The sequence below is a fragment of the Mycteria americana genome, chromosome 1 (assembly GCF_035582795.1).
Source record: "Mycteria americana isolate JAX WOST 10 ecotype Jacksonville Zoo and Gardens chromosome 1, USCA_MyAme_1.0, whole genome shotgun sequence".
NCBI lineage: Eukaryota > Metazoa > Chordata > Aves > Ciconiiformes > Ciconiidae > Mycteria > Mycteria americana.
In genome coordinates, this window is record NC_134365.1 from 69,458,221 (window position 1) to 69,472,667 (window position 14,447).

The following is a 14,447-nucleotide window of genomic DNA, read 5'->3' on the forward strand; positions in this document are numbered from 1 at the left end:
AGTGAGAGGTGAGGCACGGCAGGCGTGAGCGGGTGGGCGAGGGAAGCCAAGCTGGCCAGTCGAAGGCCGTTAATTACTGCAGGAGAACGGGGAGCAGGTGAGAAAAGGGAATTAGACAGTCTCCTACAAAAAAACAAACAAAAAAACCCTGCCCCAAACCAAAGGTCATGCTGCTGTGGCTAAATACTGAACTCCTAGAGATGCATGGACCGAAGTACTTGAGGAAAGGGGTGCTCCTGAAGGCAAGAGGATGAGTCCTGAAGGCATAGCAAGACAGGCAGTGGGTGCTCACGAGGAGAAACCTCGTGAAAATCAGGTGATTGGCTTCCCTGGAGGTCCCTATGTCTTGCCTGACAAATCCCCTTTGTTTTCAGGCTCTTGTTTTGCTGTATATTTTTGACATAACAATAATTACTCATTTATACGGTTGTTTCATTTCAGGGGATTCCAGAAGCACCTCCTGTGTGATGTGTGGGGTTCTGTCACTGCAGTGTGGTGACTGCAGCTGTTTAATAGCATTGAATGATGCCCCTGATGAGCAGTGGGGGATAGGGAATCATCATATTAGCGCCCTGCAGCACACATCGCTTTCTCCCTTGTTGCCACACCCTGACTACTCTGACTTATCCAGACTGCCTCAAAAACATGAAGTGTCACTTTTCAGGGACAGCAGAGCTCTCTGCCTTGAACGTATGACTCATGTTTGGGGAACTTGGAGACAGTGAAACAGCTGCCAAGAAGCTAAGGACCACCACTGACACTGTCCTCTTCTGTTCTATCTGCTGGTGTGCTTCTGTGACCTGTCCTTTCTTACAGCAGCATGCACCAGCCCGCGTACTCCAAACACAACAAAAATGCAAACTATACCCTTTCCATGTCAAAACCCTCCGCTGAACACACACTTTTGCCTTGAAGGAGAGGACAAGAGAATGAATCATATATGACAGATGTCAGTCACATCACTTAATGCCTCACTGGAAGGCACTGGGATACTACTGCGATGTGGGCAATGTAAGAAGCAGAACAGAACAAACCCGGAAGAGGAATTGAGAGAGAAAGGTCAAACCTAGCCAAGCTGGAATGTCACCGGGGCACTGGGGTGCAGAGCCTCTGCACTGTAAAATGGTTCTGGGGATATATAGTAACTGTGGACATTGTTAGCTGACTGAAGTCAGGGAATGATTGAAGGTTTTCATTGAAATGAATGCACCTTGGGTCAGTATTTTAAGAAAAAAGGACCAGAGGAAGACAAAGGATCCCTACCCTGACTCTAAATCAGCACCAATGCCATCAAGGTGTTGCTCCTTTCCTTTCTGTTTCTGTCTCCCCAAATACATTTCTAAGGCTGGTGGTGATTTCGTGCTGCCCCTTCAGAGACATTGAGAGAAACCCCTTAATGCAGTTTAGGGACTTACTTGTTGGAAATTTTCTCAGAGCCCACATATAGGGCACTCCTCATGAGTCCAGCCCGAGTGCCCAGAAATGCCATCTCAACACCTGCCTCAGTCTCCCTGTGGAACAGAAACACACAAGCAGCCATCACACAAGAAGAACAGCCATATCCCTGTCCCCAGGTGAGGGTCTTCCAAACTAGAAGCCACGCCTGGAGATGTGGTCCCAAGTTCATTTGCAATATAACCCATTTACACCAGGAGTGACACTGGCTCCTCCCTGCTAATGGCAACAGGTTATTACTGGCTAACAATTGGCAGGTTTAGACCTCTGCCTAGATTCACACCTTTGAAATTTGCTCATTTGGTTCTCTTCTAAGCAGATCATAAGCTCCTCTCCCCCTGCTAGCCCTCTCCAGGCTGCCTGCACGAGGCTGAAGTGAGGGAGAGGGACTGTGGAGAGAGAATGGCTGTCTCAGGTACACACAGGATGGGCAGGGTAGCAGACTGACTCTGAAGCAGTAGATTGATTCGGATGCATCTTCCTAGGGGTTTCAAGGGCACAGATGGGACAGCTACATGGTGGAAAGCCTGCTGCAGTGTGGTGGCCTTAAAGCGAGGAGTGTGTGTTGGTATAGCCATTTAAAGGTGTGCTGATAATTGGGTGTCCTAGCATAATTGCTGCTGGCTCAAGCTCTGTTAGTGGTAGGGGTACTGGTAACTGAAACAGGGACAGGAGTCCTGTGGCCACACATCTGTGTAAGTAGCATGTTATCTGCTGAAAGTAGATCTGTGTGACATGATACTAGATACTACAAGCAAAAGGGGCCTCACTGCAAATAATAAAGTTGTTTACTGAAGCCAGCCTGTCCATTCCCTTCCTGAGGCTCAGTCTGAAGTCATCACCAACAGCGACAAGATCAAACTCCCTTTTCTTCACTGCTGGAAAGGGAGCAAATTCCTTGCCGCCTGGGATGGAACTTCTGCTACAGCCATACGGAAGTTGAGCCAAACCACGCTGCTGCTGTTCAAAGGGATAACTGATGGATGGGAAAATAACTCATAATAACTTTAAACTGAAATGGTCTCAGGTGCCCTGAGTTATCAAACTTTATCAACTAAAGAAGCAAATGCAGTGCATCTGAGCTAGGTGCTGCAAAGAACTGGTGCTGAGCACCTCTTGCAGTGACACATCTGGATCACTGCTGTCCTCCAGCGATATTCAGACAAACTCACCAAACTAAAGGTTCTCCTGACAAGGCCCAACCTGCTGGAGTCCACTCCTGAGAGATACTTTTTGAGTTATTTCTAAAGCTAATGAGCTACTTCTACCAGCTTTTTGAGCTGTTTCTAAAGTTTCTTACATGCTGTGCAAGGATCTGTGACTATTTCAGGCACTGCATAAGCCCACAGCATCTGGAGATGCATCTTCAATAGTGTTTTACTCATATGTATTTCTCATACACTTACATGGACATATTGAGGGCTAGTGTTGTCCAGTAGGCCTCCATGGGTGCAGTGACCACTGCATCAAACAGCACTTCCTGGACCAACTCCTCATCACCTAAGAAGAAGAGAGAACAAGAATCAGGAGAGAAAGACATGTTCCTCCCTAGATGTTTTAGTGAGTTCTTTATTATGGAGTGTCTGCCTGGCCCAGGGCAGTGAAGCAAGATGGCACAAAAAGAAGCCTCCCCTTGCAGGGCTGAGAACAGGACCAACCACACTGGATGGCAGAGAGCACAAGAACAGATGTTACCGCGAAGAACGTCAGACTGGTTCCCCTGCAAACTCAGTGGAAGGGTTTGGGTTTGAAAGTGTGGGCAAGCGAGAGGCTTTCAAATGAAGTTATTTACCAGGCCTTCACTCCGACCTTCTCCTTGATCGAACAGGCTGTCCACAACCATTGCCTCAAATCCTTGCTTTGACCTTTCTTCTAGGTGCCCTGTAGAAGAACACCAGACACCCCATCCCACTCAAGAAGCTTCTTCAAAGCCCCTAGTGACTTCTTCATGGCTTCTACTCTGTCCTTCTGTTTATTGCCTTCTCTGTTACCCCTCTGTCCTTCCTGTAAATCTCACAAAATGCTTTCCTGTCTGGTTCCCCACAGATGCTCAAGCCAGTCTAGGCTCTCAGTCTAGTCCAGCCTTGACTGGGACTGAGAGGTGTTTAGGAAGGTTTGAATATGCCACATGCTAAATGGCATACTCTAAGATCCCATTTTTTGACCTGCTTCATTATTTCTTTATTGCCCTGCCTGCATTCATTTTGTGCTGTGAGAATGTGGTGGCTATCATTTGCAGATATGCCCCTTTCAGTGCTGTTCTAGATGGAGCCACCCCCCTGTTTCAGTGTTTCTGCTTCCACTTACTGGGTTGAAGTGCAAGTTCTACCCTAATATTTTCTCCCAAGTCCTTCCAACTTTCTTTCTCCTTTCTTTGTCACGGTTGTCAGAATCCATTGCTCCATCCATTCAGACCTCAAAACCAGAGCTCACCAGCAGATCTTTCCCTCCCCAGGCCCCACATGTCTAGGAGGTGTCCAAATCATATTTTTCCTCCACAGCACTTCCAAGTCTGCATACTTCTCATAGTGAGCTCTCCTGAAACTTTCCTCCGTCTCTTCCCTAGCCTCTTCAACTCATACATTTCCTCTTTTCAGCCTCCTCCAAAGACACCAGAAGGGGTCTGATCACACTGTGCAAGAGAGGAGCAATTATTGGATTACATTTGGTTTCAGTTTTAAGAGATTTCCATCCTCATGCCAAAAGTTTGTGCCTCTCAGGTGGAGCATTACCTGCCAAAGCTTGTACTTGGCACAACTAAGGGGGCTGAAGCCGTAGAGAGTGCGGTGGGCTGAAGGACATCCTAAAGCTAAATTAGGATGCATGCACAGCTGCCCATGCACAGCTGCCCACCTCTGCTCCCTGACAGAGATCCCACTCCATAGTGGTGCTATATCAGCTGTTTGTGTGGCTACACGTTGCCTGGAGAATGGCACCTGGTGCAAAGGGGGGGATAAGCAGCAGGGGGAGCAGGAAAGATAATAATTCTAACAATTTTTTTTCCCAAATCAGTTACCAATTGTGTTTGGAAAACAAAATAAATAATCCTTGTTCTGGAAGAACCCATCTGTCTAGATGGCACCGTGCAGCCCTCGGAGGATGCTGGCTGGGGCCCTGGGGAGCAGAGTAGTCACAGCAGCTTTCCTGGCTCTTCCCGCCATCACCCCTTCTAGCCCAGCTGGTCAGTCTATCTTAAACATGGTGTGCAGCCCCCACCATGCTCCATTTAAGCCTTTTGCTTTTCAGTATTTCCTATGCTGAGACCTTCAATAGGGCCGAGTTGTGTGGCAGCTTTGAAATGGAAAAAAAATCCTCTGACAGAGACAAGGAAGTAGATCCTCAGCTCATTTCCACATGTGGATTAAGCTGGGCTTGAGTTCAGTCCTGCCTGTGTGAGCAGGTGCCTCAGGAGCTCGGTCTGACACCAATCAGTTTGTCACAGCCCCCTCTCCCCTGTGATGGGTACAGGAAAACCCCAGCAGGGCCCTTTTGGTGCCTGGGACTCACATTCCAGGTCAGGTTCCTCTCCGGTGAGGAAACGGATCACAGCCTCCAGCTGGCTGAGCTTCCGGTGGTCCGGATCAATGTCGGTGATGCAGTAAATCCTGGTGGGGAGGGAGAAGTAGCCAGCAAGGGCAAAAAGAAATCACAATCAAGCAAATGCTCCTGGAAAATAATAACTGCAAACAAAAATTCAGCGAGAAAGCTTGGGCTGCAAAGATTTTGCCGCTGCTGCATGCCATGCCCACTCAAAATCTAACAATGTGGCTGTAAGTGAAACCCTACCAATAAACCAAACACCACTTAATCTGACTGCTGCGTTTAGTAGGGCTGCTATTATGTTCTCTGGCATAAGCTCACAATGCAACGTATCAGTCCCAAATCCTTCCAGCAGTTATCTGTATTATATGTTATTTAAGATGTATGCCTGTGTCTATATAAACAATAACAATGTGATGGAGAGACCTGAAAAGCAGAGGGACACATGCAATATGAGTAAAACTGGGTTGGGAGCAGATAAACCAAGAGACAGAGAAACAAAAAGTGAGACGAGGAATGAGCTTGCAGTATGATACAGTGGCAACAAAAGCTGTCCCAAAGGGACACAGCTGCAGGAGCCTCAGGACACAGTTTGCGGAGAAGTGGGAGAATGTATTACAAATGTATTATAAAAGAAACCAGTCTTCTAATCCTGCTTCCAATTTTGACCGCTTCATTGTTAGGACAACGGAGAGGAAGGGGTTATAAGAGAGAATTATAACTCATAAAGGGGCTGAAAGGAGTGATTTATGAGAGAAGTTTAAGAGAAATGAATATGTAAAGTGTGGTAAGCTGACACCCCAAGTTAGGAGTAGAAGAAGGAGAAGTCACTGCTTGTGTCTCAAATGCGCTGCCTGTGAAACTTGACAGTGTAATGAGAAGTGTGAAGGGCTGCAGGGCTTCTTGAATGTAGTTATTTTGGCTTTGATACAGGCTGGGTTCATGTGCCTGGGTGTAACTGAATGTTGGGTTCATGAAAATCCCAAACCTCACAGCAATAAATGGAAAGTGCCATGCTTCACCCTGTTTCATATCCAAACAAAGCAAAACCATAAATTATGCTTGCTATTGAAACAGGGGTCATAAATCACCTCCGTGTTCACTAGAAATTAGGTCTAGGCTCATTTCAGAAGAATGCCAACCAAAAATAAGCTAGGATTTAAAAAAGCATTTCAATCTCTTGCCAAGCTTGCAACAAAATTTCCTGACAGGTTTGACATACTGTAGGTTTTGTAGCACAATTCTGAGCAACACGAGGAGGAACAAAATAAGTCTGAGCACAGAAGACTGAGGATAAGTCTCAGGAGATGTTTCCTAGCAGAGGGATGTGCCAGGCCTTGGTGGGATCTCCCAAAGGAAGAGGTGGAACTGAATTGCCTGGAGACAATCAGGTCTTTGCAGGTACAGCCCCTGAACAACATTGCTTTTTCTCTAGGCCACAGAGAACGGTAAACTCAAGCCAAATTGCTGGGAACTTTGCCAAAATCTCATGACAAAGTCCTGTGTCATTGACAGGATTTCCTCCACTTACCATTCATTCGCTAAAGACAAGTCTGGCTGGAGCAGGTCGTGCAAACCTGAAACCAGATCATACATAGAGTATTCGGTTAGGTAGCAGACAGGCAGATACAGGCTGTGAAGAAGCAGCGGAGCAGTGAGGCTCAGAGTAGCTACCTTGTCCCTTAGGACACTGTGGCAGTTCCAGATTAACCTACCTTCTTCCACTGAAGTGTTCCCCAGCAGAATGTACTCCCCGTGTCCCCTGGACAGCACAACACCCAGGCTGCAGGCAGGAAGGAAAACAGAGGGCTTGTGACACTGCGTTCCCTGCAATTACAACCCTTAAAGACATTAACTCCCTCCACAGCTATTAAAGAAAAGAACATCATCAAAAGAGGATTAAGTGAGATCCAATTTCAGCACAAGAGGCTAAGGAACCTGTCTGTAGAGCTATGAGGCATTTTTGGTGACCATCTTTTTGGCCGGCATTGTAGGTTCAGGTCAGCAATAACATTTCTCAAATCTGTGCCAATTTCAAACTATTTCAGCTGGGGAAAAAAAAACACACAAAAAAATTCTGCTTGATTTCTTATGTGATGTTTTGTAATTTTCAGTTTATAACAATGTTTTGTTAGAGCCATACACCAGAACATATAAATACACCAGAACAATGAAACATATTCAGTGGAACTGAAAACTGAAGATGTCTCATTTGTCTGAAATGAAAGTTGTTTCACCTAAGGTATAGCTTTTGGACTCCGAACCTCAGATAAATCATAATATCCCTTTTGAGTTGACCCCAAACAATATTTTAATGACTTTAGGAACAAAGTCGTCAGTTATTCACACTGTTCTACTCATGAGTTGCAGCCAGTTTTTTGAAGAAAAGGAATCAATTTGCTGTCCCTTGATGGCAGACTTCTGATACACTGTATTAGTACCATGTGAGTGCTTGCTCACCTGAAGGGTGTGCCACTGATGTCCGTGAAGAAATAATCATTGGTGAGGAAGAGAACTCGCTTCTGCAATAAGAAGAGCATGAAAATAAAGTGAGAGACCATCTGACAGACCAAGGCATAGTGATGATGGGGACCTGGGATATACATCCCCAAAGCTAAGCAAGAGCAGTTGATCATTACCAACACTTCACACCCTGCTAGGGCTGGCTGGAGGCAGGGATGAATGTGCAGTATTCAGCGTGTTCAGCAACTTGTGACTTTCAGGATCCAGGCAGCCACTCTGTCTTTCCATCTAGGGCTTCAGTTAAACCTTTCTTTGCTCTAGGGCTCCAGCACAGGCTGCAGGAAGGGGTGGGGGGAAGCTGCCCTCCTTCTCGCACCCTCCGAGCCAACGTGCTGGGGCCCTGCTGCTCTTTTGCTGTACAGAGCAACCTTGATGGCTTTGCACATCATCATCAGCCCAAGCAGGAGGGGGGGATCGGTGGGGCAGGTAGGAAGGAGAGGTGGGGTTGGAGGAGAGGCAGGATGGCAAACCTACCCACTGTGTGGGTGGGCAGCCGGGGCCAAGTCTCCCCACTCCTGTGGGAAATGCTGAGATTCCTGGCATTTGCTTTCATGCCAAACTGGGACAAAACATTAACATATTCCAATTTTGTTAAAAAACATCAGTAAAAAAAAAATTGCGTTTTCAAATTAAAAAAAAAGTGCTGATTCAAATCCAAGCCGTTTTAATTCACATGAAAATATTTTTTTCAGACTGACATTTCAACTGAAGACTTTTCAGATTATTGAAAGCTGCTTCAGAACTTCAGCTGTTTGCCAGACTGGCCTTTTCCTGTAGGAAAGTGTTGATTTCAGTGGAACTGTTTTCCAAAGGAGAAAAGTTTTTGGAAAGTTTCTATCCAACCCTTATGCCAGTATATGAACCCTAATATGTTTAAAATCCCAGCCCCAGTCTGAAAACGAGGTGAGAGGATGTGTGTGGGAGACAGGGAGTGAACACAGAAAACTCAGTGTTCCCCAGGGAAAGTCGCGCCTGCTCTAACCTGCTCAAGCCGCGCAGCAGTGGAAGTGGGGCGAGGCACAAAGGGCGAGCTAGCGCCAGCTCCACCGTGCGTCCCAGGTTTGTGCACACAGTGGCCGGGCTCATGGGGATGGGGGTTATTGTTAGGTGAGGAACTGGCAGGTGGCTCAACCCCTTCCCCTCCCATCTCTCTCCATGCATGGCAACTGTGTACTGCTCAGCAACAGGGTCCGAGTCTTTTGCTGAGCTGAGATGTTCCAAAAGTCTTGTGATACCCCCCCAAAACATGGCGTGGTGGTGTGTTGGTGACTGTGGGGAAGGTACAAGAGGTATTAAGCCTCCCTTCCCTTGCCAGTCTGATCTGATGGTGGAGGGGGGGAGGCATGCAGAAGAAGGAGACCTGGGGGTGTAGGCCTGCCCCGGGGGGAAAGGGTGCAGTAGAAAATGGCCCAGGGGCACCACCACTCTGAGACCCTTTCCTTCAGCAGGGCTTGTTCTGCTCATCCTTTTTTCCCCTGACCTGCCCCTCTTCTGCACATGCAGCCACTCAGCACTTGCGCCTTGTGGGAGGGGGGCAAACCTCTGTTTGGGCAGCGGGAGGGGATGGGTGGCCAGACCTCCCCAAGACAGCTGGAGGTATCGCCACTTATCCATGGGAAGGAAGAGAAGCAGAGGCACCCTTGAGCCAAGCGGGGCTGACGGTGATCAGGCAGGACTTCCCCACACAGCTCAGAGCAAGGGAGAAGACCAGAACATGGGTGTGTTGGCACAGTGATAGGGTGGCTAACTACCAGCACCTGTGGTCTGCGAACACGTGTATTTCCAGTTTTGGTATTGTCATTGTCCTGGCTAATGCCATTATCAGTGGTTTGCCACAGCTCCTACCCATATCCTCACTCTTTGGCTTTCACAGTCACAACCCTTTTGTACCCTAGCTGCAAGCAAAGGCATTTTTGCCACTAGATCTCTCTAACAACCGCCCCTTGTCTTTGGTCCTTGTTTTTCCCTCTCTATCTCACTCCGCTCTCAATACCTTCCCGAGATCAACCTGGGGAATCAACGTTTACGTGGCTGACAGAATAATTTCTATCCCCTTCACTCAGCCCTTCTCTCCGCCGTCTGACTGCCTCATTCTCTTTGTTTCAGGGCTCTGTCAGCATTTTCTTTGTTTCAACGCTGCTCTGCTTCATCCGCTAGCAGAGTACAAGTGGGAGTTGCTAAGTTTCGCTTCTGGTCCTCTCTCCGTGTGTATTCTGTTAACAGTAAAACTGTCACATTCTCAGGTTCAGTCTCCTGTTATGCTTCATAATGCTTGCAGAGTTGCAGAATAAAACAGGTAATATCTCTTACCAAGGCTACTTTTTGTTATCTTTTTTCCCTGAGTAGGGGAGCAGAAAGATGTCCCTAAAATATTGAACTAAAAAGGTATCTTTAGATGACTCAGAAGAAATGTTATTGAGGGTGCACAGAGACAGAGAAAGAGAAGGAGGTTAAGCTAGCGAAATAAGCAATTTAGACTTACAAAGAATAGATCTTGCTGGAAAGCCCCGATTGCTTTTCTGACAGAATAACAAAGGTAATGGATGAAAGGAATAAGGACATGCAGTGTATCTGGGTTTATATAAAGCACTTGAAACAGCTTGTCATGAAATTTTATTCTAAAGAATCAGTTAAAGTGGGCTTAAATAAGATGTGGAGTGAGAACCAGCTGCACCACTGTAAACAAAAAGAAACAGTAAACAACTGGGCATCGAGGGAAAAAGATCTGAGAGGAACAGACAGACTCTGTCTTAGGAGCCCTTATGTACAGTGATCTGTAAGACAAAATAAAACAACATTTCTCTGCATACTGAGAAAAAGTCTCAACAGCCCTAAAAACTAGAAAGACTGGACAAAAAGGAGTGGGAGTCACGTGGAAAAACGGCAACTGGAAAAAATAGCTAAGAAACATGGAAACCAAGGGGGCTGTTCCGGCGCAGCTGTGGGAGGGAGAAAAAATTGAAGGGACAGCAGAAAGGAGATTTGGGGCTCCTTGTTCAGAAATATCCCATTGCAGAGAATAGATGCAGAGCAACAGGGAAACAGTACTCAAATAATTCAGTGAAGCCCTGGTACTTGTGTACCAGAAACGATACAAGAGGCGAAGGGAATGAAACTAATTGCTGAAGTGCTTGGACCAAAAAGCGTGCAAGTATTTCAAATGCCAATGTTGGCAAAGCCCAAGAGAGGAAGGGCAAAGCCATTGACAGGTACCTGATAGTTGCAAACACCAAGGATAGAGAAAGACAATTTAGTTACAAGATCTAGCAGTACAACCATTCGGAGGAAACGGAGGGGTGTCTTCATTAGGAAATGGCATCATTTCAGCAGTGGCTGTGAGCAGTCGGTTTATTGGAATTGGTGCTGACTATGGCTTAGCATGGGAGCAGTTCAGCCAGCCTGATCACTGAAAAAAATGCTCTCTGTAAAAGATGGAAAATTTTCCTGAAATATGGAAGACTTCTGGGCAGTGTAACTTGTAGGCTCTGGAATACTTCCTAACAGGAAATGGTGAAAGCCAAAATCTTTAGGAGAGTTAAATAAACCTGAATGAAAAAGTACCAGTGAATGTAAATGTACAAGACAATTTTGCACTGATTCCAAGGGAAGATGTATAACCCTACATTAGAGCTGGTAGGGAACATTCAAAAGTCTCCATTTCACAAGGACTTTTCATAAAACGTCTGTAAATATTTGCATAGAAATTTAATCCTGGACCTGGATAAAGGAAATCGCATTCGGACAGAATGAGGGGCAAAGTTTTCATGAGTGTTTTTGGGTAGGGAAAGGGAGTTGCAAAATAGCCTCCAAACCTCTTTCTGTCTAGGTCAGCTCGGCATAGTCTTTCCCCATTCTAAACTCTTGAAGATCTCCAATTCATTTCACAGCCCTATAAACAATGAACAACATGGTTTTTGGCTTTGCCTGGACAAAGTAGGGAGCTGTGAGGCATTTCCGATACCTTTGTAAGAGCAGAATGTCGGTAGGTATAAAGAGCACTTCTAATGATGCTCTATTTTATGTCTTTAGCACATGTGTTATATATGTGGTGAAACAATAAAATCCTCGCACTCAGAAATGCTGAGCATTAAAACCACATCCTTCGTGGTTCTTCAGCATCCATTTCCCATCCCCTCTCTCGTGTGACCTGAAAAGAAGGAGAATTTCTTACCCCTTTATCCACAGGGACCTTCACATCCATAGAGAGGTAGCCCGTTTCTCCATTGATCATGGCAGTTCTCAGCTGCAGAGATGAACAAGATTAGTATTAGTGTCTCCAGGCAGGGCAGGACAGGAATTAATAGAGCTGCTTGTCATTAACGAACAGGGGCTGGCAGAAAAGAGTGACTGTGTTCCGCCCTCCCCCCCCAGCTCTTTCTTGCTTCTTTTAAACTAAGAACCTGTTCTGGGTGGTCAGGATCCTTGTTCAGCCAGGCTGATAAGTGACACAGAATAATAATGGCTTATGCTGAAAGCTTGTTGAGATGTCTTTTTAGCGAAAGGAAAGGATCTGGAAGCTATGAAATTGCCAGTCCAAGTTTCAGACTTCACTGTTTGTCAGCCAGAAAGCCATTAACATGGTGCTTTGAGAGCCTGGAAGAGGGGATACCTGAGAAACCCACTAACTCCCCCAGACTGGTTCCAAAGACCTTGGACATTTTTTAAACTGATTTATAAATTATAGGCTGTATTCAGCACCACTTCTGAGGTGCAGCAAAGCAGCTGTTTAACACAGCAAAGCAAGACTGTATGATAGCAGGGTAGGCAGCAAGAATACAACTTTATTCAATCCAGGTTCCAAAGGCAAAATGTAATTTTCACAGTGACTCCCAGCCTCTTGCAAGAAAGAGCCAGGGAATTTTTCCACAAGTGCAGAGGCTTTAACTTTATATCCAGCCTGCCAGAGCATATCAGCCTATTGCTTCAGCCTGGATAGAAAAAAAGGTGGGAAGTAACATATTCATTCACACAAATTGCTTCCTTACTTCCAGAGACAGGCCTCCATTCAGGTGCTGGCCAGTCTCAACTGCATTTGCTTTACAAGGCCGCAGTTCTGTTTATTATGGCTGTTTGATGTGGGTTATTTACAGACCTAGAATATAAAGCTTGTGTTTCTCAAGGCCCACGTCTTGGAAATCAAAACACTGACTGGTACTATTACTCCTTTTTGGCTAAGAGCGTTTGACCTCCTGCCAGAGCCACGGCATACTCTCTGTTCTGGTCTGACAGCCTGCAGCATTTTTTATGGGTTCTGGGTTTAGTTCAGATATTGTTGCTTCATCCATATCTTCTTGAATGTCAGGCATCTCTTGTTGCCCCATAAGGCAGTGGAGAAGTAAATCAGCGGATATCTGAGATCTCCTTGGATCTCCTCAGCTCCAGCTAGTCTGCACGCAGGCTACTTGTCCTGTGCCCAGCCCCCAGGTGACAGTGGCTGCAGGTTGGTGGCACAGTCCCGGCTCGCTGCTTCTTCCTCAATAGCTTTTCCTGCTTTGAGAAATCAGTTACAGTCCTGGTGTCTGGGAGCCCCCATAATGCTCAGTCCTTTTGAGGCAGGACACTTCTGGCAACAGCTGGCCTCCACTCTGAAAAACGTGTAGCAGAGTTTGGACGGAGGGGTGGTCTGGTGCATGCTGAAGCACTCGTTCCTGACACCCCAAACAGCAAACTCTGCTGCTGCAGGGCAATGAGCCTGTGCCGTCCCCATCACTGGCAGCGAGTGCTGCTGAGTCCTTTTCCCTGTCCGCTTGTGTAGCTTCCAACCAACACAGACATACAGTTTACCTGAGGGGTCTCACAACATCTAGGTGTTTTGCCACTCAGTTTCAACATCGTTGCAGGCTAATTTCTTCTTCAGTGGTTCTGTCAAGGCTGAAGAAAATGCTTGGGTGACAGCTGCTGGGGAGGCTCCCTCAACCCTTCCCTTTCCCCCTCACATTGAGAATACCCCCGTGTTGCTTTACAAGCAAGCCCAAACTTCCTTGCTGCCCAGCTGCAGATGGGACTATTGTGCATCAGTTGGTATTTTCCAGACAGTGCCATTTTCCCTCCCCTAGATTTCTTTTTAGCGGCTGGCTGTATTACACATCATTAGCACTTGGGCATATTTTTCCAGTCTGAATTTGCTGCTTATCAGTGTTGCTGAGATTATACTGCAACTGATGTTGAGTCTGTCATTGATCTAATACCATAGCTGCAAATCTGAGTGTTGAAATGTTGGCAGCTTTCTGCTGCAGTGGGTGTATCTTGAGAGTCTCTAGACTTGCTGAAGTCACACTGCAGATATCGTTCGCGTCACTGAATGTCTCTGTACCCTCAGTGACTGCAACCTTTCTTCCTTCTGGAAGATGCAGTACAGGAACACAAAGTGGCTTTGTTTTTCATGCCTTTTTTGACTTTTTTTTTTTTCACTGGATAGTTTTACTCTGCCTACAGACAGAAACCTTAGACTTTGCATATTTGCATCATATTTGCAATCATATTTGCATTGTTATCAATGTTATTTGGTCAGACAGGAACCTGCTATCCAAATAAATATGACAGCAAAGCAAAGTCCTCTCATTTCCTGGATTTTTTTTTTTTTTTTTTGTAAAATAGCAAACTGGGTAAAGAGAAGCAGCTCTAAAAGTGGCTCCAGTGAGAGAGAAAACTGCAATGGGAGCAGAGCTCCTAGAAGACATCAGCAAACCGACACAAAGCCATTGGCAACCTGCATCTTGGTGGTTCTACTGCATGTAAAGCCTCTTATTTTTGTCTTGCTTTCCATGTTTCACACCCAGTCCCGTTGTGTTTCCTTTCTCAGTTTGCCACTCTTCCACTTCCCAAGTTCCTTTGGTGTGGCCCTTTGTACTTGGCCTGCACTAGCTACAGTAGCTACTGTGATCCTCTTGCTGGGCAGTTTGGTTGTCCCACCTGTTTAAGTGGATATC

General features: G+C 46.2%; 1 protein-coding gene across 1 annotated transcript in view; it reads right to left on the reverse strand.

Moving 5' to 3' along the window:
* The window catches only part of LOC142411134 (voltage-dependent calcium channel subunit alpha-2/delta-4-like), a 125,508-nt gene that overhangs the window by 67,494 nt on the left and 43,567 nt on the right, over positions 1-14,447 (reverse strand). The window contains exons 18-24 of the mRNA XM_075504488.1: positions 11,690-11,761; positions 7,456-7,517; positions 6,711-6,778; positions 6,527-6,572; positions 4,963-5,060; positions 2,862-2,955; positions 1,416-1,511 (exon numbers count right to left, since the gene is read on the reverse strand). Coding sequence (XP_075360603.1) covers positions 1,416-1,511; positions 2,862-2,955; positions 4,963-5,060; positions 6,527-6,572; positions 6,711-6,778; positions 7,456-7,517; positions 11,690-11,761 — 536 coding nt within the window. The remainder of the gene's footprint in view (positions 1-1,415; positions 1,512-2,861; positions 2,956-4,962; positions 5,061-6,526; positions 6,573-6,710; positions 6,779-7,455; positions 7,518-11,689; positions 11,762-14,447) is intronic.